Genomic DNA, 23,606 nt, shown 5'->3' with positions numbered 1-23,606 from the left:
TGGGGGTCCGCGAAGAAAAATATATTTTCTGAATACATATTGAAATTTCAGGCCTTGCTTTCTAGAAAACTGAAAATAACATTTTGATAGCATACAAAATCGATGTTTATCAGTGGGAGTCCACGGCAACCCAGTGTGATTTCTAAGGGATCCGTGGTATGAACAAGGTTGAGATCCACTGAGTGAGACGATATGCTGTCAGAAATAAACAAACGACGTCAATTCCGCCATTGCCAAATGCGAAGTAAAAAATGACAATCACAAAACTAAATGTTGTTAAGGATTAACGACAAAAGAATTGTAATATGCGAAAGATATTTCAAGGGCGACGGGCTCACACTAGAAGCGCACTCAAATCAAATCATGCTTTCTGCATTTTACATTCGGCACTATTCGTAATCATTTTACGAAACACCGAAATGATGAATTAACTTGCTTATGTTTACAATAAATTATTACACTGTTTTGAAATGGTTATCTTGATTAGCTCGTCCGAATGTAAATAAAGAAAACAAGTTCGTAAAAGACGTCACGAAATTATTTTCTCGCGTAGAAATCACAATTAGCGGACGGCACTCTACTGTGGTGACATCATCCTAAACACGGTGGTTTCAAGCAACTTAGGCTAAATGTCAAGGTGCGGGAGGGTTGACGATACAGTACACCATAAAGTTGTAATCGCTTTGGCATATGCCTAGCTAACCATTACTAATAAATGTTGGATATTTTTGGAATTTGATTGATAAGTACATGACGGAAACCGATGTCGGAAGCAATTTTGAAAACCAAGATGACGACTTCCGTTGCACATAAACTTTCTATAACCTCAACGATATGTTTATTTTCGGAATGGAGATGACGAGTAGATGACGGAAATCGATGTCTGAAGCCATTTTATGGTTAAATGGCGACTTCCGGCTTAGATAAATTGCTCAACCGAAAGACGCCATTTTTACCTTCATCTACTCGTCAACCCGAGCAAACGAGAAGCCCATAACGCCCCCATGCTTATGGTCCAAATTCACTCCCAATTCGTGATGTTTTGATAATGTTTGCAATGGGTTCAACCCACGAAAACACCATCACCACGGTTCTGAAGATTCCCGTTAAAAACCATAGTCTGAAGCATTTATGGGGTTTTGAGACCATTTCATGGTTGTAAAATTTGGCGCGGACCATATGCATGGTATTTTTATGTGATTGTATGGTCTTTAAACCCTTGAGAATTTGCTTGGGAAGCCCGTTTCAAAAATATCCACTCTTATAGTTTGGGTTCAAGAAAATTGAAGTTAGGAGGAAGATGTTGCCATTTTAACCCTCAAAAAGTCAAGGGTCTAGTTTCAATGGACTTGTAGTTTGAAATACAAATGCTCGAGCGTTTTCGGGCTTTCGATTTTCTTACTGATAAAGCGACAAAAAAAGGCTTTTGATTTCGTTGGGAGCAATTTTTCTTAAAGTCGCAATTTTAACTTGCCCTTTTGAGGATTGAGTGACAAAATGTCGTCACATGTCGGTTTCCATCGTCTACTTGTCAAGCCCGATACAAATATACTAATATTCTTAGGGTTATAGGAAATTTTGTTCGATCGGAAGTCGCCATCTCAGATTTTAAAATAACGTCATTCACTGATTTCCGATTTTAATTGTCTATGCCATTCCAGCAATTCCAATATTGTTAAAATTATCCAGACTATTGCCTAACCGGAAGTCGCCATTCATCCAGTTGCATGACCTTCTTGTGAAAGCCGTTTGTATTATGAGCTTCTATGAGTATGCGCCGCAGTCATAAACGTCCGAAAGATATCTAGTTACGCTTATAGTTCTTGAGACCTTCACTCCAGGAAATTCTTGGAATGCCTGGATCATGACCTACATGATAAATGAATTTTAATAAAAATGAGAAGCGAATTTTTTACGAATTAAATCCCAAATAACGAACACTTTTTCTATAAACTAATTGAATTTACGAATTTATAAACACTCACGCTCATTTGCGAGTAAAAACGCGTGCGCTCAGCTGAATATGGCCTTGGGTCTGCGATGACAGCGAGAACAATAGAGTAGACATATATAAAAATAATTTGGCAAGAGCATGAAAAAGGGTGCGCGACGTTAGGCATAATAAAACAAAAAAAATACTTTTACCTTAAGGCTCTTTTTGATAACAATCAACAAACTATGCAAGTGATTTTATCTGCGGCGATTTTTTTCTATTGTCCGTGTTTTTGCAAACGGATCAGCCTTGAATTTAGTGAACAGTATTTATTCAGACACATTTCAAGTCTAGTATTACCGATACAATTGTAAACGAATATTGATGGATGATACACAATAATGAACCAAACAAATTAACTAATTTTTTAGTGGCTTAAACTTTAAGCTGGTTTGTCTAAAAAACAAATATAAATTTCGGAGCTTATAAAAACTTGCAGTATTTGAGGGGGACTAAGTATTAGGCTACGGGTGTTACGTTCGCGAAGGCACCTTGTTTATTTTGAAATTGCAATACAGTACACGGACATATCTTTGATGGCAACAAGAATTTAATCATTGAAATGAATAATATGGGGGGAATCATTGCTGTAATATTTGTATATCCGTTGAATAAATAATATTGTAATTTATCGTTCTTTATTTCATGAGCTGTTCTTCAATGCAAATATTTTTTTCTTGGGTAATTACATCCAGCGTATGTAAGCACTGAGCAAAATTTAAGTATTTTCCGTACCTAAATACAAGTAAATTTCCCCATGCTAAGCGATCGAGCCGAAAAATTTTGGGAAGTGTTGGAGAACCTAGCAATATGAGCAAATTATCATATTTTTTTTCTTTTTTAAGAAAACGAAGCTGTTAACATCCCTAGTAACAATTTAGGTTTAGCCGCCCATGAAACTGAGAATGCACCTATAGAGTGCTATAAAACTTTAATTGTTACTTGGAATATTCCTCTTCAGTTCTTAGACATAGCCTCATAACCCTTTCTGATTATTTGGTACAAATTTCCCTTCAGGGGTTTAAAAAAAATCATCTTTATATTTTTAAATATTTTCCATCACCAAAATAAGAAAAAAATGCTTAAGAGAAGAGTTTCTCATATTTGGTTTGGTTTGTCTACTAGAGTCCATCAAACGGATTTTCATGTAAGGCTGACAAAATCGGTGGTATGGCAGAACGACAGACGACATTAATAAAATCCATTCTACCAGACCCATTACCCATTTCAAGTATTTCCATAAGCATATTGAACAAGCTGGCGAAAAGATTTAAACAACTTCCCCATTCACAACTCGACCCAAAGTAATCAAGTGAGTGGATGAGTGAACAACGCCGGAACGGTGTTAGCTCGGCAGCACAAGTTTTTAATTCCACTCAACATCTTACTGCGAGCTTCTTATCATTCATTGTTCGAAAAATAACTACTAACTCAACTCAACACCGACTGTGGGTTCTGGCGGAGGAAGCTTTCAAATCCGCAGCCAAGTCAAGGTACCGGAATACACTTAGGCTAATTTGTTTCTACTCTCGCCCGGGCTGGCAGTAGACGTACAAGGGCTAAGTTTTCAGATTGCTCTTCACTCTGCCGAGCTGCAGCCGAACGTTAGCGAGGCTGTTCTTGAAGAAACTAAAACCAACCCACACTGTCATAGCATTGCGGGGAAAATTTTACTTAGTTAGAAACATTTCACTGTGGAAAAGGGAGAGTTCACCTACCTGCGAACAGTTCGCCGTAGTTCGCAAAACTTAAAAATTAATAAAATTACTGGAGAAAGAAGAAGCTGCATTCAATTAAATGTGCAGCAGTTCAAACAGATTTTGCGGAAACTCAACTGCGTCTCAAATCTGTGCCGATGGCTATAGGTTTCTGCAGCGGGAGGAAGAAAGGGGGGCGGGGAGGGGGCTCAATAATATTGCCAACAGAAACTGGAAGGTAGCGCAGAAACTAAAATGCTGCGCACTTGAAAGTGTCACTTGTCGTGTTAAATTAGTTGTGGCACTTTGGTCGCATTGCACTTTGACTTGTCGTCTTCGTTATGTGGTGCTCGCTCGCTTGCTCGGTGGTTGGTTTCTTCAAATGCTACGTAGCCGTGGGTGGACGAGGATCGTTTTACACTTCAAATTATTTTTGAGACTGGCGGCCGGTTGGAGACGGTGGAGGTTGATTTTCAACGTAGTTCGGGAGCGGGGGCGGTTTGCATTGTGCAAAACTTTCGTTATAAATCTGAGTAACTTTATTAATTGACAGACAGGTGATTGCGAGTATATTTTTATAAAAGGTATCATAAACTATACCAGACGGTGGATACGCACATTGTTATTTATTATTTATATTTTTAACTTTCACTCTATATATGATTGTGTACTGAATCAGTTTTTACCTCATCCAATCTATTTTAAACTTACCGGAGAAAATGTATTATCAATCAGCGTCAGAAATCGTGCAATTGCACAAAGTTCAGGGCAGTTTGGAATGTTTATGTCGTTTGATACCACAATTATATTTTCCGATATTCGTCAAGTTGACAGGGAGAAATTATGAGTGTGGTATTAAACGACTCCATTGTATTTTGATCGACAGCGGCGTCGCATACTCAACATATGAAATTACCCAGCACTTGCATAGTCAGAGACTGGAGCTAGACTAGCCGATATTTTTTTTCTTTTTTTCTGTTTATTTAATCTATCTACTACGAGCGAATGACCACTTGGTAAAATCCTCCAATATACAAATTACAAATTATCTATCTACTCACATAGCTTCTCGTTCTGTCCCACATATTTTAAACGGATTTGCTACATTTTACGTGAAGTTTTTACGTCCCATCCCAGGTCTGAGTAAGCAATGGTGTTAGTTTTGACTTTCTGCTCCGACAAAGTTTTGCATGAATTGGCGAACTGGCTCGAGCTCAACTACCTGAAACTATCAATATCAGATCACTTTCTGAAATGACCTTCTGGATGACTCTAGTGTTAATAAGGCTAGTAGGGTAAAGACCTAATTTTAGCCCCATTAGGGAGGGTACCACACCATTCTATTAATTACGAAGCCTACACTCGTTAAATTGCGCATAAATTGGCGTCAGTATCCTTGCTTCATTCCCAAGAACCAATATAATAACAAAAATGTCCTGAAAAAAGGGAAACTATTCTGTTTGAGAGCCCCAAAAACCCGAATCGAATGCTCCTATTTTCGCACTACCATTTGAGCTAATGCGTTGAACAAAGATGGCAGACGCTGCTCTAACTAACGGCTTCAAATGGGTAGGGCGATAATAGAAATAGGACGAAAATAGTCTCCACACCCTATACCAATTATTTTTCTTTTGAAAGATTTGAACAGATAATGATACAAAAATCGAAGTCGAAATTTTCAGTCACCAACAGGTTCAAAATATCATATCGAATAAGCTTCGATGAAGTGTATGTTTGCAGCGGAGTGATAACCGAAGCATCCGTACTCCATTCCTGGAAATATTGTTGTTTGCTACAACCTGAGCAGATCCCCTGGATGGGTACACTATCATGTTCCTGTTATTGTGCGAAGAAAACTGATCCTTTCGTAATATTTCTATTTCAGATACCTAATATACAATCCCTAGGTGCCTAAAGAGTCAAACCAGATATTTTTCTGTGAAGACCTAAGTGATAGTTTGACCCAGTAATAGCTAAATTTCAAAGTGGAGTGTTGCGCTTTTCCGACAACAAAATCAGTAAAAAATTGTACAAAGTTGATGAACGACCATACTGGTACAGTTTATCAGAAAGAACGTTGATAAAGGCTAAGTCAAAACCCCCTTAACTGATGCCATTTATTCCTTACAAGCGTGGGCCATTTGAATTTCTATTGATAGTCAGGCAAGGCGATCGTTCGTCGCTTTGAAATTATTCGCTTCGACCCAATTGTCTAGTCGAAATAGGATCATTTTCTCAAACAATTCCCGGATAACACGGCAATCGGCCAATACAAATTGTGAACCTGAGCGATTTTTCAAGAAATTAAATTTGATTCTGCCTGGCCCTGGGGATTTATTTTTACATGATAAGAGAGCTAGTGAAAACTGCACCATGTTTCGTTGGCAGTATCGTGAGGGTACGCTGCGCGGTAGGTTTCCTGTGTCGGGACGGAGTCCGGACAAACCTTCTTGGTGAAATCCAATATTTAACGGTTTGAATATTCCATATTCGCATAATTGCTGTTTTGATTTTCTATAAGTCGAGCCGTACCTTAAAGACAGATAATCGATGTTTCTCTAGTTAACCCGTCGACGAATCTGGGCCAGTAACACATTTCTTGACATTCATCAAACTCTTCATTCGCAATTCACGCCTTGCGTACTGTCTGTCGGTAGCTATCGGATATCCCTTCGTCTGTTATAGGCAGCGAACTTCTTCACGTATACGTCTGAGTACGCTTTGCCCCGCCAAGGTAATGCCTTTGGATGTTGAGGGGTTCGTTTCGTCTGATCTTGAATCGCGTTAACGAGAATCAGTTCAGACAAAAACTTATGCTCTTCCTAAAGAGGAAGTACCTATGTCGAGTCGATAGTTTCGGATATCGCGACAGAGTAGCTCTTCCAATCAATGCTTCCTGTGAGGTCATACGAAACATTGATTGTTTCCGATGGCCTTGAGCTGTTCATAATTGGAACATGATCGCTACGGTAAGGATCATGGATTGTCTTCTACGTGCAACCTTGCTGTATCAAATTCAGAGCGCGTTGGTTGCGGAGAAATCTGTGTCCTTTCACTCATATTTCTAGTTATCGCAAAAATCGTGAATAAAGTAGATCGGTTATCATCATAAAGGCAACCCCAAGCCACACCATGAGAGTTAAAGTCTGCCAATCATAGATGCCCAATCGCGATTTTGAGAGTAACATAGATGGACGCTTGGGGTAGACCCCCTTTCATTGAGTGGGCAGGATTGGTAACACGCTGGTTTGGAGGTTGAGGTGATCGACGAAGATAGCCTGTTTCTTGTCCTTTTTTTGCGTCATAGTACTCTGCAGGGGCCTTCTTACGGTGGTGTTATTGGCGTTTTGAGTACGTCAACTCTGTCAAAAAGATGGGTATGTAATGTCAGAGATGTAACCGAAGTGAAGTAGAATACATTTAAGGCTATTGATACGAATACTGCAAGTTATACTATCTTCTAAATAGTTTAATTAAAACCACTTATTTGGGTATTTCTAATAGAAATACCGAAATAACGGTACACGTATATCGAATTTTTTTGCTGTTGCCAAAGGGATTGATTCACTATCATTGAGTAAGCTTTTCAGCTTATCATATGAGAATCCGTATGTTCGAATAAGTTTCTATATTTTAGAATTTTAATGTGCATGTACCGATATTTTGGTCCATTAGAAATACCGAAATAACTAGTTTCAATACAATTTTTTGAAGGTAGTAAAAATTGCAGCACTCGCATTAACAGCCTGAAGTGTATTCTACTTCACTTCGGTTATGTCTCTGACATTACTCACCTATCTTTTTTTTCTTATTCTCTCCGGTGGTAGCCGATTTCTTCGGTTTCTTTTCGGTCTGCGATGACAGCAGAAAGGCCTGGATACTAGTCAACATACCACCCTAGGAAATAGTCAAGCAATTTGTTCAACTTTACGTCATTCCGAATGGCCAGCTGTAGATGACGGGGGATGCTCCTGGTCTATTTATTATCACGAGCACTGTTTACTGCCAGCTCCAATACTTTAGCGGCAAGATATTCCATCACTGCTGCCAAGCAGACGGTTGCTCCGGAGCCAAGAAGTTCAGCGTAGTGGGCCGTTCTCAGCAAACGATGGATTCGACCGACAGGACGTACTGGTGTAGCCAGCACGAGTGTAATTCACAAATGATGCCATACTAGCACACGACCTCCGGTTTTTTACGTAATTCAGTTTACGTTCGCAACCAAAGGGGCCTGACATCGAACAGAAATAATTAACTTTCATCGTTAAAGAGGAGCGAATTGTACGGACTAATCATGGTGCAGATAATAACTGCCTTCACAAAATCCATTATTTTCGTTACTTTCAATAAGGCCATTACAAATCTTTTTTAAAAATTATGTCCAAGTACAAATTTTTTTCTGAAGGGGGGGGCAAACAAAAAATAAATATTTATTTTAATAAACACAATTTTTTTTCTTTTTACATTTTCTTTCGATTGAACAATGGTGGACGTTTCCACAGGGTGATTTCGTATAGCGGGGTTGAGCTATTTGTTTTACTAGAAAAATTCAAGCAAACATTACTGAATCAATCAAAAGTTTACATAGGAAAGGGATGCTAAAGTTTTCGTTTTAAATAATTTTCCGAACAGTGCAATTTCTAAATTCCCAAAAAAGCTTGAAAGTTCTCTAGAACTTAATGTAAACATTTAAGAGTACATTAAGGTATTAACTTTTGGTTGCTTGAACAGTTTTCATTCCGTTGTGGTGGCACATGGACCGACTGTACACACAAGGCATGAAAATCGGTCAAAGGTGAACCTGCTTGATAACAATGTACAGAAACAGGATTGCAACATTTCACTTATGGACTTTTGGAAAACATTCTGGATATCTGAAAATGTCTGTATGTTTTATAGTATGGTTAAAAAAGCTTCAAAACTGCATTGGCCCTAGGTGGGACTCACTTTTATGCCTAACCACTACTAACAGTCCTCACTTTTCTTCTTTCAAAAAAGTGAGGTTCTCGTGGAACAAAAGCACGAGACTGCATCGAAGCGTTATATCGTGGGGAGGCTGATTCAGTCTCAAGACAAAATGATACATTAGAGCGGTTTAGCTCCGAACACATATCCGGCTAATCGCAGTGATGAACTTCCTTTAGCCATTTGGCTCCAGTTTCTGTGAACCATTTAGTTCCTGTTTTCGCGAGCCATCTCAATTCCCCGTCGGAAGTTCTCCCGATACCGATGCCTGTTGCGCGAATCATTTAGCTCCCAGTTTTGTCGCAATCTACTCGCATAGTCAATAAATCCTACTCAAAGGGCCAACCAGTACTTGGCGAGGACGGTTCGGCGATACCGGATAGAGCGTAGCTTCTGGTTCGCTGCTTCCGGTTCGTTGAAAACTCGACGACCCACCGCTGGTGCTTCACTCGACCTACTCGATCTTGTCCCTGACGGTGAAACTAGTCTGCTCACATGCTTCGGTCCAGCGATTTCCGCTGGTTCGTGGTGCTCAGTACACTGGCGCCTCAAGCAAAGCTGTGGTTGCTCTCACAACCTTCCCCTTAACATAATCGTCGTGACTTTAAAAAGTTCAAGTCGATGATATATTTTCCGACCGCGCTGTCTTTCGGCTGCTAGTCATCACCAACTCTGTTTTATGATGGGCAATCGTCTCCGTGTCGAGTGTCTCCTTTTCTAGTGATTGTCCGATTACTTGGAACACCACATCATCCGTGAAGCCGAAAATCGTATATCTCTGGGAAGGTTCAGCTTCAATACTCCATCGTACACTGCGTTCCACAGCGTCGAGTCTAGGAACGTCAGTTGTATCTCTGCTGTCTCCACAGCTCCCACGACCGTTTGGATGGATTTCACTGTAGACCTGCCTATAAGGAAGCCGAATTACATGAGATGCCGTTCTCACGGTCCGCGTACTTCGTTAGCTTGTTCAGGATTACTCCTTCTCTCTAACATTACCAAGGGATATATTGACTACGCTGAAAGATTTCCATGTTGTCCCGGTATCGGAAGCAACATCAGCTTTTGTCGCTTCCAATTATCGGATCGTTTTGAACATATCCGGGCTCTCATGTATCGCTTCACTTTTATGGCTTTCGCCATCTCGATAACCTGTTTGTTGGTAAACCGATCTTCATCTTTGTGATCATACCTAATAATAGATTCATGTTGTTGGGAAAACCTTTCGATGGTGACCTCCATCTATTCCGGGCACCTTTCAGGTGGTGCAGCTGAGCCTTTTATCTTTGTTATGCCAACTTTGTAGGTCTCTCCTAAGGAAATTCGCGTTGGCTTTGTGGTAAGGCTTTCTTGTACAGCTTGACTGCTTTGTTGAGAGCGGTTCTTGCAGCTCGCTTACCTCGAGCCTTCTGACTTCTTTTTAATTTTACATATATTTGACACGGCTCAATGCGTTAGCACAACTGAGCCGTGGAGCGCACCTTGGGGGTCATTTGGTCCGTCTTCTCTCGCGTTTTAGTTTACGTCCATGTCATCATCGGTACTGCATTCATCTTGCTCATCGTCGGATGTTCTTATTTGTTGTTTGTGCTTACGGGTCGCTATTGTAAATTCTTCTTCATCGGTATTAGATTCCTTATTGGTGGTGTTGGTTGTTGGTTTGGAAACATTTGCTGTAATCGTTGTTACTTCGATGTTGATAATGGCAGTTGGTTTAGTGGTACTGGGGCCGATCGTTGTTGAGCTGGTGTTTGTGAATGTCCGGTCTGCAGTCGTTGGTTTACCAACTGGTTGTGGTTTAACATACGATGATTGTATACCGGCTTTGGTCGTATCAGGTGGAATTTCTTTAGCAGTCTCTGCGCAAGGTTTCCCGTGGTGTAGCGGATGATCACAATATTGACAGGTAGGAATCTGTCCTGGGTGCGTGACTAGTGTTCGTTGAGAATATTCAACACCATGAGGTGATTTGCATGTGAAAGTCAAGTAAGAGGGAATAGGTTTTGTCGGACGCATTCTCACCACACGAACTCCGTTGCGGAGTCTTGGGAAGAAGTTCCTCCAACTATCTTCCTTAACACTATTCACCTCTCCGTATTTTGACAGGATTTGTTTGATAGCGAAGGAACTAGTACGTGGTGCCAGGTCATGTCAACATTTATATATGTTGGGATACTGTATAAAATGTCATTACATTCGATGACGTGTTTCATGTTGTTCTGGGAAGCGAATGATTCTACTTGACTAATATTTTTTAACATATTCAGTAGCGCATGACGTAAATGGTGGAATTGCACCGCATAAAGTACCGCAAGCTACGTTGAACTTCAAGTTCACCTTCAACATTTGCTCCCCTTCATGAATTGATGGTATTACCGGATATTTCGTGTAGTCAACAGCAACACAGTTTGCCCGCATCGTGATATACTTTTGCTTGGCATTGTCACTCATTGTTTGTTCACGTATCACACACTAGGCAGAAGGAATCAATTTTTGCCAAGCGTCGCGCGGGTAAATTTGATTACTTGCCCTGCTATTGCAGCGGAACGATTTCTAGCTTCTGAACTGAGCGAGATGAGAAACCGAAGTGATCTCCGACTTCTTCTCAAGCTCGGAGGCAACTTATACGTAGATCGATAATCGTCGTATTGCACCCGGCGACCGTTTCTCAGTTTCCCATCCCTTGGTATGGTCGCATTACACGCCTTTGTTAGTAGTGCCGTGAACTCGTTCGCATTTAGGTTGAAGAGGATACCCTGAAATTCAAGTTCTTCGACGGACACGTTCCTGTGATAAATCGCTGTTTTCCATCTTCACTCGTTTATTTATCTCCTACATATTCATATTCATGTGTAGTTCATAGTCCTGTTATCAATGCTGTACCAAATCGCTTGGTGGTCGCTGTGGATATATCCTCGCACACTTTTCAGTCCATCTTTCCGGTTACTCCAAGGCTACAAAAATTGACATCGATAATGGATTCCCGGTTCTTCCTGCGGTAAGTGCCGATGATACCATTATTTGTAAGATCTATATTTAGCTTTGCTAGAGCATTAATGATCGCTGATGGCCAGACAAAGTTTTTTTGATTCCAGCGTCTATCTCGAAAATTTCGCATGTTTCTGGTTCTTGGAATATTTCAGAATTAATGTCTCTTCGGCTTCTTGGAAAACGGCTTATTCAATTTTCACAAGCTTAGCCTTAAATGGAAGGTTTGGTAGCAGATTCATAAGAATCGCACATATGGCTGCGGAAATACGGTATGAATACTAAGATCCCATATGAAATCTTTAAATGTCAAAAACCTTTCGGTAAAGCTCATGTATATTGAATATTGAATCATATATAAATCTCCAGGAGTCTGATTTGAACTCAGATTGTTTCCTTATCGAAATTATTTTCGAATGCAACGATCGATTATGTCTCTATCGACTGTTGCGTTTAAAATGGAATCGATTCAGAAGTCGGTCTGTATTAGCCTTTCCATGAGATGTTTGTTTGATAATACACAGATGGGTCCTTCCTTCCGCGACCAGCAAACGTTTCATTCGATGTTGGACTGGATCGATGATCTCATTTAAACTTCACATTTACCCGAGAATGGTCAAAATAAAAATTATCATGGGATGGTAATTTCTAAAACTACCATAATAGTTTTCAGTTACGTAAAGCAAAATCTGGAAGCTATTGTTGTTCTATAAAACGTGACAATTTTTTGAATTTTGGTTATTTTAAAAAAATTATTTGCCCCCTGATTTTTTTCAGCGATTTTGAAGGGGGGGGTGACATAATTTTTAAAAAATATTTGTGATGGCCTAATTGTACATTCTACAGAATTAGTTACAAAATTGGCGGTATTCTACTTCAAAACGTGCGAGGAAGTAGCTTATTCCCTATGCACGCAAGGTTGATGCTTAGAGTGGTTACTTATGGACGATTAACCATGGTCATCTTCAGATTCATAACAAATTCTGGTGTTAGTGTTTTGGTAAGAACTTCGGCGAAGAATTAACCAGTCTTCCCGTAGGTAGCTTCGGCTGACGAAACTGGAAGTTCTTTTGTAAGAGAGGATCTCATTCCCATTGCCTTGCAGGTGGTAGGTCTTTAGATGAGTGGTGTTCAAAACTTTGGTCAGCTCGCGCAATAGATCGGACTCCAATTGTCGGTCGGTGATGATTCGGATGGGTTCTCCGAAGCGGGTTGAATTCAACCACCAATGAATGTTTGGGCTGTGTAAAGCCATCGTCAGGGATATTAACTTCCTTGCCGATGTTGCTTTCAGTTGATTTTGGGATACTGGATGCTGCTTTTTCAGTATGGCGTGAACAAGTGCCACAAATTTTGCCATTAGGTCAAAAGGGGCAGGCAATGTTAAGTCATGTATGCTTACCTCTATAAAGTCATTTTCTATATAAACGGGAATCATAATTCCAGCGTTGTCACTTTCATCCATTGGTTTTTATAGTTGTCCTGCAAAACGAAACGTTCGTCTTGAATTAACATGTTGAATGATATCAATACTGCATTGTGGAGATGATGATACTGGAGATAGATAACTTTCATGAGCCTATACTCCCTTTACACCTTCAAAAGGTATTGCGCTTCACGAAAACTCGGTCGTATCGAACACAATTTAAACTCAACGACCGTAACGTTGGGTCGGAGCAGAGCTTTGTCATAAGCTTTACCCATTATAGCAAGAATACATACAATTTTTCCTTTATTCTCTACAAAATGCACACTAAATCGAGAGGCTACTAGTTGTCGCTCACTTGGCTCGATTGTAAGCCTAACTCGGACAGAAGTAGCAAGTAGACTGCATATTTGATGTAGTGTAGTTTTTTCTGAAAATTTCGAATCTAGTCCTAAGGTCACCTCGATGTATTAGCTCAAATGTTCTAATTTCAGGTCAAATCGCGACTGTCGACAGTGTAAATTGAATAATGACAAATTACTGACTCACTGAGTTTTCCTTCGTGTGCTAAAGATTTAATAGGCCGGCTTAGCCTTCACGTTACTTTTCAGTTTAGCAACAAATAAGCAGTAGTGGTTCCCTTCTTCAAGGTGCTACACTGCCCATGATTGCATATCAGTCCCAAAAAGATAGGAAATCCCACAGAAAACGGGACAACTATGCGATCATGGGTAGTACATTGCTGTGCGAAGTTTGACGTTAATGGGGTCCTGTACTCTGCTGTTTGTTTGGAAAATTTCAATTGTGAATACCAGAAAAAAACATTGGCGACCTTGAAACGTAAATAATAACATTGATATTGAAACTGCTGCTGAATAATACTTTCCATAAAAGTATTGCCCTAATCTTAATTTTTGTTTTAATTATGAAACATTGCTATAAGAATTTTGATATTGGACCTTAAAAGTTGAAAATATCCTGTTCTAGAGTTATTCGGTTTTTCCTGTTAAGGGAAACTTTACCACCCTGACCAGTAATCAGATTCTATTTTTACTCTGCTATCAGGTTTCGATTTGATCAAAAATACATTATTATCAAAAATACAATTTGGCCATTTTCATAAAAATGGCCATTTATCCTACGACACGCTCCTCCCCCACCCCGAATAGGGTGAATTGGAAGAAGTTATCGGTCCGTTCCCGATTCAATCGGCATTCGAGCTTCCTATCACACATTATGCCTACACATAATACAAACAACTCGATTCTTGACACAGTAATCTCCCGAACAATGAAACTAGGGAAACGACATAAACCATTTTACTACGAGATAGATAAGGGTCGGTTCCAGCTAGGGAAAACTCGTAGCTACTACTGTTACGGTATGCAACAAGGGCTCAGTATTCGGCTTCCCGAGGCAACCACAGTCAGCAAACATTGTACGTTCTCTTTTTCAAATCCAATTTCCGGGGATTATTAACCATTTGGTCTGGTGAGATAGTGGTTTGTAAAAAAAATGTGAAAATGAATTGGAAGCTTCCACTGCAAACTGAATGAAAGGCGATCTAACTAGATTAAATTGACCACACATTTCTCTCCAGCTTGGTAGGATTATTCACTATAGGCTAGGATCAGGTCTCACCGTCAGTCCAACATGGTGATGAAATGGCTGGAGCTCGACAAAGTGTGATAAGGTGATAAATTTTTATTACGTTCGATTTCGTTGTTGGACTAGCTCCGCACGGTTTGTTTATCACACCTTTAGAGCCCGGAGGTTTTCCTTTCATTATTAATGTACATCGTGGCTCTTCGTTAGTGAGATTTGTATCAGCTAGGCTACCTAATCCCCTTCGCAGCTTTCGTTTTACTTCAACTGTTTTAATACAGCGTTTTTGTTTGTTTTCTATATTTCAGCTACAACATCCAACACGATACCATCGACCGGATCGACGACGATTGCTTTGACAACGATGGCGACCACCGTAACGACGACACCCTACCAGCCGGCCCGTCGAATGTCCGATCAGGATCGGCCCCTGTTCGAGGCCCTAATAGCCGATGAGTACTCGGAGAACCCGCGGCGACGGCATGCCTGTACCGGGCGGTTCCTAACGATGCACAAGCGACGCAGAAAGAAGCTCAACACTCGCAGCCTTGTGCTGGATCAGGCAATTTTGGATGACATCCTACACGGCCAAGTGCAGTGCATTCTGGACCGTGTCGGTAACTGGCGCTTCAATGCTTTCACCCTGGAGACGGTCACGGGGGGTAAGTTCTAGCGAAGCATTCTTCTTCTACGATTTAAAGGTATATTATATTCATCTCCCTTCTAGGACGGTCACTGCCTGTCTTATGTGTTCACTTGTTCCATTGGTACGGCCTTTTGGACCACTTCAATCTAGACGTAGTTAGAGTATGGAAATTGTTTAGTTTAATCGAGGAAGGATATCATAGTACGAATCCGTATCACAATTCAATTCACGCGACTGACGTAACACAAGCAATGCACTGTTTCTTGCAAGAGAGACGCATCCTGGAGAATCTGAGCCCGCTGGAAATTATGGCTTCATTGATTGGTGCTGTCACCCACGATTTGGACCATCCGGGCGTGAATCAACCGTTCTTGATAGCGACCTCCAACCATCTGGCGGCGCTGTACGAGAACACTTCGGTGCTAGAGAATCATCACTGGCGTTCGGCCGTCGGTTGCCTGCTGGAGAGTGGCGTTGCCGAACAGATACAGGGTATTCGACCAGAACTGGAAAAGCAAATCAGCTCTCTAATCCTAGCGACGGACATCACCAGGCAGCAAGAATTTATCGCCACATTTCGGGATTATCTCTGTCGAGATAAGCTCGATATGCGCGACAAGGAACACAGACATTTCATTCTACAGATCGCGCTCAAATGTGCAGACATCTCGAATCCCTGCCGGCCATGGGATATCAGTAAAAAGTGGAGCATGAAGGTCTGCGAGGAATTTTTCCGCCAGGGGGACTACGAAAGACAGCTCAATTTGCCCGTTACTTCGCTCTGTGATCGGCAGTCCACGTCGGTGCCCAAGATTCAAACTGGATTCTTCAAGTTTGTCGTTACGCCTTTGTTGGACGAGTGGCATCGATTCTTGAAGACGGAACTCTCACACAGTATGATGCATCATTTGAAATTCAACCAGGCCCAGTGGGAGTGTAAGCTGCAGGCAGAAATCAACGAAGAAACTCGAACAGAAATCTCCGATGCGGAATTGTTGGAAGAGGAGGACCCCGAGGAAAGTGATGATCAAGAAGAACCAGTGCTTGATCTGTCGGACAGTTCGGAGGTTTTGATACCAAACTTCTCCAAATTTGAACGCCGTGGCTCGTTACAGATTCCTGGATTTTGCAGTGTCCGCAGTGAACGACGGTTCTCTGTCCCCGTACACAGTATACCGAAAATTGTGCTTCCTGTACGGGATCACCGCGCATCGAATCACCCACCGGAATCTATTCAGGAGAGCGACGAGCACAAATTTGATAACGATTCGCTCTCTATCTTTTCTTCAGATAGTGACAGCCTGCACCGGGGAGGAAGAGGCTCGTCTACCGGTAGTACGGCTGATCGAGAACGTCCACTAAGTGCGGAAAATCTTCTTCCAGACTGCAGCATTGCGTCCATGACCGCTGGTATCTGTGGCGATCGACTGAATCTAATGCTGCATGGAACGGCCAGCATAGGCAACACCGCCAATCTTCTCACCGTTGGAACTTCCAAACATCTAATCAGACAGCAAACCTTCCCACCGTTGCAACCGTACATACGCACCCGTTACATGTCTTCGCAAGCCGAACTTGGTGCCTGTCCGGAGGCATTGCTCGAATCCAACTCCAGCAGCAGCTCTTCCAATTCCCACCCTGGAACAAACAGCGAATCTCGTGGTATTCTAATGATTAAGAAGGAAAGCATTAAGCGCGAAACGGATTCTTCCGGCTCCGCAGACAAGGCCAAAATACCGAAGCTCTCTCTCGGCCAAAAGGAGAATCTCGATCCGTCGATGCTGAAACGGAGCCTAAGCAGGCGACGAGGTTCTGCCCCGGTCACCGTTGCGTTACCACCGAAGTCGACCGAATCGGACCTTGGCGTTTCGCTCGTCATCAAGGGCTGTGATCTGCGGCGTGGTTCGATGCCAGCGGAATTCATGTCCACCATGCGTAAGATGAAACTTTCTAACTGATATTTTAAATCTATTTCTAACCGTTAGTTTTGCTTCCAACAGAAACAAAAGACCAACCGCACGGGACCCAACCGGAGGCACCGACGTTACCCAACAATATCGGCCCGGTATACAACATGCAGCGACGTGGATCCGTTCCCTGCGAGAGCTCCAACAGTGTTGTGATTCGTAGTAGCTTCAGCATAAAACGGCGCAGTACGAAAAAAGCCCTACGACGGCGTTCGTCTGGAGGCGCGGAAATTCTCAGTCCCATACTGTCGGAGGATACTAGCGGAGCGGCACCCGGCAGCAGTTCGTCTTCCTCGTCCGCCTGGCAGCGGTTCAAGCGGCGTACCGATACGGATAATCTGCTGTCCCGGCGGCGTGGATCGCTGCCGGTAGAGGTGCTCACCATTGGATACTCGGGTAAGTTTTGTCCGTTTGTTGTACATATGAGCAATAAAGCTTTGCTGTATCGAGATACTGATTCAAACCATTTCCTCAACAATAAGTTCTGTTACAAATGTTAACAGGAGCACAAACTGTGCATGACATCATATTTGTTATACAGCTTAGATAGAAACATGAAAAAATCCCACTATCGTCTACTGTGATCAGTGGCTTCGTACCGTTGGATGAACCGAGAAGAAAATGCCGAGTCGGCCTACCGGCACATGCGAAAGCGGCGAGAATTCACTATGTGCTCGATTTCGCGAGTTTGTGAAGGACTTCGTTGGACGGAGTCTTGATCGAGCCATCAGGTTACTCTTCGTATCAGTCTTTCCCAGCTCCGTCCCAGATGAGAAGCTAGGGAAGGATTGATCGCCCATTTGCCAGCGGATGAAGTGGATTTCTTTACGATTTTGTCGAGATCGACCGCTTCACCGAGTCTTTCTAGCTCTCATTCTGCACCATTGAAGTCCACGGTCACTGTTGAATTTATGAGGTTGACCAAGTCTAACATCGAATTTCCAGATTGCCATAATGCGAGAACTAGTAATCAACGAATGCACTACTTCGATATCTATCGCTCGAACAGTCAAACAGGTTACGATTCTTCTACCGAGTTCCACTTAGATTGGAACAGAGCAATAGACACCACTATGTGTGAACAGGCATGCGAAAGCCGCTAGTCGAGCAAAGGAAAGATCTGCCGTGATTGAAGGGTTCGATACTGCGTTTGCAATCTCTACGCACTTAGTTGAAGCACGTACGTAAGCGCCCAATGTGGTATATCGGACGTTCGTTCATTACTGTTTCTTGGTTCTAATGGTGGTATATATTGTGGTAGTGGGATTTCATAAGAGTAGTGATATGATGTTTTCTCAGTAGGATAATAGGTTTCTTACCGCTTTCGGTAGCGTACTCACATGCACCGACACAGGTTCTCATCCGAATCATTCCACATTCATCTAACCACGGCGTTTGCTTGTACAGTGGACAAGATTGTGAAAGAGAAGTTACAAGTTCTCCAACCTTTCGTGGCGTATTCCACAAAATGTCGATTTCATTAGAAAAACATTCTTGCCTTGTGAAACGTATCAGGTGTGTTTCGGCCATCGGTAAGCAATCCCGTGTGCTGACCAGCTGCTTTTTAAGATTCAATTGGCAGCTTGCTATGAATCGTACCATCCGTAGTACCGAGCTGCAGTAATCCTCGACGTGAATGATTGGTTCTGGTAAAAGTTAATGAGTTAGATGCCCTTCTTCAAATCCTATATCGGTAGTTGCGGTCTTGATTGTGAGCTACGACAACTTCTACTCCGTTGATCAGAGAAAATCCAATTCGTTGAACCATCTGCTCTCGACAGACGGATCTGGAAGTGTGCTCCACTTCGTAGCGTTGTCAGCAACATTTAGCTTGCTGGGTATGTAACGCTATTCGCTTACCTTCATAGTTTCAAGGATTTCAGCGAACCCTACGAACTGATCCCGTCGATGGTGCGAGTTTATCCGGTATAATACGTTCCTAGAGTTAGACCAATAAACCTCGCATACCCAGTTTCAATGACAGTGTGCTCAAGTCGTGCGCAGATCACTGCGGCGTGTAACTCCAGTCGCGGAATCGATGTTAGTTTCAACAGAACTCTTTGCAGTGCCAAGAGAGCAGCTGATATTTCCATCTATTCGGGCTATTCGGAGAACCGAAACCTTTCCAGCGTCAACGAAAATGTGGCACTGTATCTCATCTACTTCACTAATCAGAAAGAAAATAGCACCGGGTAATCGTGCTCATTTTCGACCTGCGACAGGACTTGTAAGTACAATTGCCATTTGTCGAACGTATTAAAGCTTATCTCATCGTCCCAGGCTACGCCGGATCGCCAAATAGCTTGCAACAAAATCTTCATACATATATAGTCATCAAGGCTCGTAGAACTTTTCATTTCATAGGGCGTCTTCCACCCTTCAGCAATGCTTCGTCGTGCCGATTCCAACCGACCTTCTAAATGAAAACATCAAGGCATGTATTTCACTTCATACCCAAAATCTTTTTCGTGGACAACTCCGAAGATAGATCGAGATTCTTTTCTTCCATGTTTGTTTCTTGTAACGCTAAACTGGTTACTGTGGAATTGCTTATTCAGTTCCTACCCACCTTGGGCATGCAAGACCCTCACGTCGTTCGCTGGATGAATTACTTCATCCTTGGAACCTACGCTGATCAATATATCGTCGACTTAGTGCGTTTTCGTAATGGCTTCGTACGCTTCTAAGTAGACCATTTTGAATCGTTCTGCGTTGTCATTCTTCGCGTACTGAGCGGTACTCAGAGAGTAGCATGCCCTAAAAGTCTCGACTCTCATAGCACTGACATCGCTGGTCTTCATCAGGGATCAATACCTGGTCGAACTTTTCACGGATGTCACGTTAGTCCAACAGGATGCAGACGAAAATTAAATTAAAAATTCTGCAAAAAACCATTAACACCCACAACACCTTTGCACATTATATTTCAATGACATTTGAAGAATTGAATTTTTTTTAGAGATTTACGCGGGTTTAGCTGGAAACCTGATCAAGTCCTCTCATGTTCCCCCATGTTTGTCCGGCCAGAAGAAGTACATCCCATTCGCATGATGCTCCTTTAAGAACGGCAGAACCATTTTCTCAAGACACTCCTCCTGGTAAACTTGTTGATTGATAGCCAGACCGCTCTGCTTGACAACCGGTTTTGAAATCCCTCTGTCCGAATGGCAATGTACTGCATATCTTTTTTTTTTTTCAAATTTATGCTTAAACTTATATTTTACTTCGGGAGATGTGACCTACTTATCGCTGGAATAGTAGCTGTCATTTCCTGGAATGTGGAAAGTAACTTTCGTCGTCCAGCATTAACGATGTCACGCGGTAGTTCTTCGTCATCCACCGGCATTTCGATTTTACGATCGCTATCTGCTCGTCAGTGTACTCGGGGGACCGACAGATGATGTCCTCCATCTTGAGGGTTCATTGAATCAAGGTATGGGAGCAGTGATATTTTTGGCCGGCGTCACACAAACTCGTTCCGGCTTTGTTACTATGTAGTTCGGCGTCGGCGGTAAAACATGATGATGAGTTATGTTCTACCATAGACCATGCGGTAGACTTGGGTGCAACGCCCAACTCCTACTCTGCATAAGGCAAAGAATTCTTCACATTTCCTTTCGATCATGCCCATATGAGCCTGCCTAGTTCTAGTTTTCCGTTCTAAGTTTATAACTGATTCGCTCTAGAATACCTATCCGTCTTTCAATTTCATTGCTTTCGTTTCTCTTAGTCTCAAATTTGCCGAAAATAGCCAACAAAATCGATACAGTCGTTCCGGCTTTGTTGTCAAACAGCTTTTTCGGCACTTCCTTTTTCTTCTTGGTCAATATTTTCGCCGGACGGCCGCTACTAGCCTTCCACTCCACGCTCAGCGATGCCAGAATCCGGTAAATCACGGGCACGATTACGTCTCGAAAGTGGTTTACCGTAAACTTTTTTGCACGATGATCATTCGTTTGGTAAAACCGTACAACACGTTCGCAGAGTGCTTGTTGTTTCGAAGCCATCTTCGATTGAACTGTCGAAAAGAAATATGCCACCCATTTCTAGGGAGTCCAGAGAGCAATTCTCTTGGAGAGAAAAAAATTACGGTTTTTATTTTAATTACAAAAAGACATTGAAATCCTTCTCATTTTTTATTGAACACCCGTTATAAGAAAAAATTATTATTTTATTTTCAGTTTTTTTGGTTTATGGTTCAACTGGGAAAGCTTAGAAAAACGGCAATCTTGTAAAACGCAAAAAGCAGTTTTTTCTCACACTGTTGGAAATTTTTTCATGAATCGGTAATTCTCTACCAATGCCTTAAATACATTGATTCATTTTCATGAAGATTTTCACACCGGTGTGAGAAAAAACTGCTTTTTTCGTTTTCCAAAATGGCCGCTTAATGAGGCGTTCTCAGATGAACCTTAAAAATCATGAGTGATAGAGTCAAAATTTCAAAATTACAATTTTGATGGAACATACATTTTTCGGCAGTATTTGGCATTGCAAAATCAATTCCAGATGGGTTCTGCGAAAAAAAAATTGTTTGGCCATTATATTGACATTTCAGGTTTTTAGCTTGCTTATTTAACAGTTATGTGTCCAACAAAAAAAAACACCTTTAACAGGCCAACGAGGGTACCCGGGTACCCACAAATTGAAATGCTCATAACTATGGCTTCCTTTAACCTATTTGGACACTTTTAGATGTTTTGAACTCAGGAACTCGTTCACTTTTTGATTCTGAACAATAGAACCGGATGAATGGATCTGGTTTTTGGTAATCCGGATTTTCCGGATTAATGTTCCAGTACTAGGACATGATTTGTAAATTTTAATGATGTCCTAGCAATATGAGTATCAAAACTCTTCAAATTGTCAAATTGGAAGTCTGTTTTTTTTGTTACGGGACCCTATGGCAATTGAAAAAATGGAATTGGAATGGAATGGCCATTCACGGCCCCACTAGAATCTGCTTCGGAATGTCCGTTCCGGGGTCAAATCACCAAAAAATTCCAAAATCACGAGATACAGCCTACTGATGCAGTTCCGAGAATTTTGATACCCATATTGCTAGTTTTCCATTGAAGTTCGCAAATAGTAGCCCAGCACTGGAACCTGCTTCCGGAAACCCGGATTCCCTGGAATCGAATGAGGTGACCCGATTCATTTTTACCAAGTCCAAAAGTGGATGAGTTCCTGAATCCAAAACGGCCAAAAGTATCGAAATCGGTTGGATATTACCTTAGTTATGGGCATTTTAGTTTTGTGGGTACCCGGGTACCCACGTCGGCCTGTAACGTAGTAAAAAAATCAGGAGCCCCTCCTCACTCCCACGCTTACTATATCAACAATATTATCAACCCAAAAGATTGATTTAGTGAAGTTCTAAGATGTCACAAAGTTTCAATTTCCAGCTATGGATAAAACATAGGAATTTAATTAATTGAAACTTAAAAACGTGTTTAATCCACCTAACAGTGTGATGAGACATTTCTTATAACTCTTATCACTCTCTTCGGATAATATATCGTTTGAGAGCATTTAGAACTTGATGCTTCGCGATGTTTTTGATAACACATACTACATGGGATAGTGGCAGGACTCAGAGAATCGCTCAAATCAGCATAGGACAACATCAGTGCTAGAAATCTCAAACAAAATCAATGGGAAAGCGAAAAAATGGCCCATAAAATAGACATATAGACATACCAACGAATTATTGTTAATGCTCTGTTAATAAAATATCTATATTGTGGTGGGAAAACTGAATTTTCCTAAAAGGGGTTATATATTGTACTGAAACAAAAAAAACGATTTTTTTTAATCGAATTGAAGTTTATATTTTACTCAAATTTCCATCGCGACTGAGAACTAAGAAATCAACGCTTTTTCTTGAAAAGGGCGATACTAGCAGTGATACCATTCAAAGAAAATCAACAGTGAATATTTCCAGACTTGGTTTTATTTCCTATTTAAGAACTATTGTGTTTTTTGACATCCTAGCTTGCATGATTCAGTGATCGAAACACAAAACTTCATAAAGTATTTGAAATTATTAAATTAAAATTTGTTTTTGCTATTGAAATTGACAAAATGATAGTATCGCCCCTTTGGCGATTGTTTACTTTTTCGGTCCCATCTATCAGCATTGAAGTATCGCCCTTACGTTTTTTTACAATAACTACCGTTTTACACCACCGATTTCGTCCGGGTTTTTTCAATAGAGATCATTGTTACTATTTACAGCTGGTATCAGTCTGATAATCCTAAAAAATACGAAAATAACAGTTTCGCCTCTAAACTGCTAGCAAAAAAAGTATCGCCCTGT

At 41.4% G+C, this 23,606-nt stretch overlaps 1 protein-coding gene across 6 annotated transcripts in view; it reads left to right on the top strand.

Annotated features, from left to right (window-relative positions):
- LOC131688666 (cAMP-specific 3',5'-cyclic phosphodiesterase 4A-like) overlaps positions 1–23,606 on the top strand; it is a 683,953-nt gene that overhangs the window by 617,529 nt on the left and 42,818 nt on the right. For all 6 annotated transcript variants that reach the window (XM_058973085.1, XM_058973084.1, XM_058973083.1 and 3 more), the window contains 3 exons: positions 14,983–15,336; positions 15,402–17,255; positions 17,321–17,683. In XM_058973085.1, coding sequence (XP_058829068.1) covers positions 14,983–15,336; positions 15,402–17,255; positions 17,321–17,683 — 2,571 coding nt within the window. The remainder of the gene's footprint in view (positions 1–14,982; positions 15,337–15,401; positions 17,256–17,320; positions 17,684–23,606) is intronic.

This window comes from Topomyia yanbarensis, chromosome 3 (assembly GCF_030247195.1).
Source record: "Topomyia yanbarensis strain Yona2022 chromosome 3, ASM3024719v1, whole genome shotgun sequence".
Classification (NCBI taxonomy): domain Eukaryota; kingdom Metazoa; phylum Arthropoda; class Insecta; order Diptera; family Culicidae; genus Topomyia; species Topomyia yanbarensis.
Note: the sequence above shows the minus strand (reverse complement) of the source record. Positions and strands in the feature narration are given on the sequence as shown.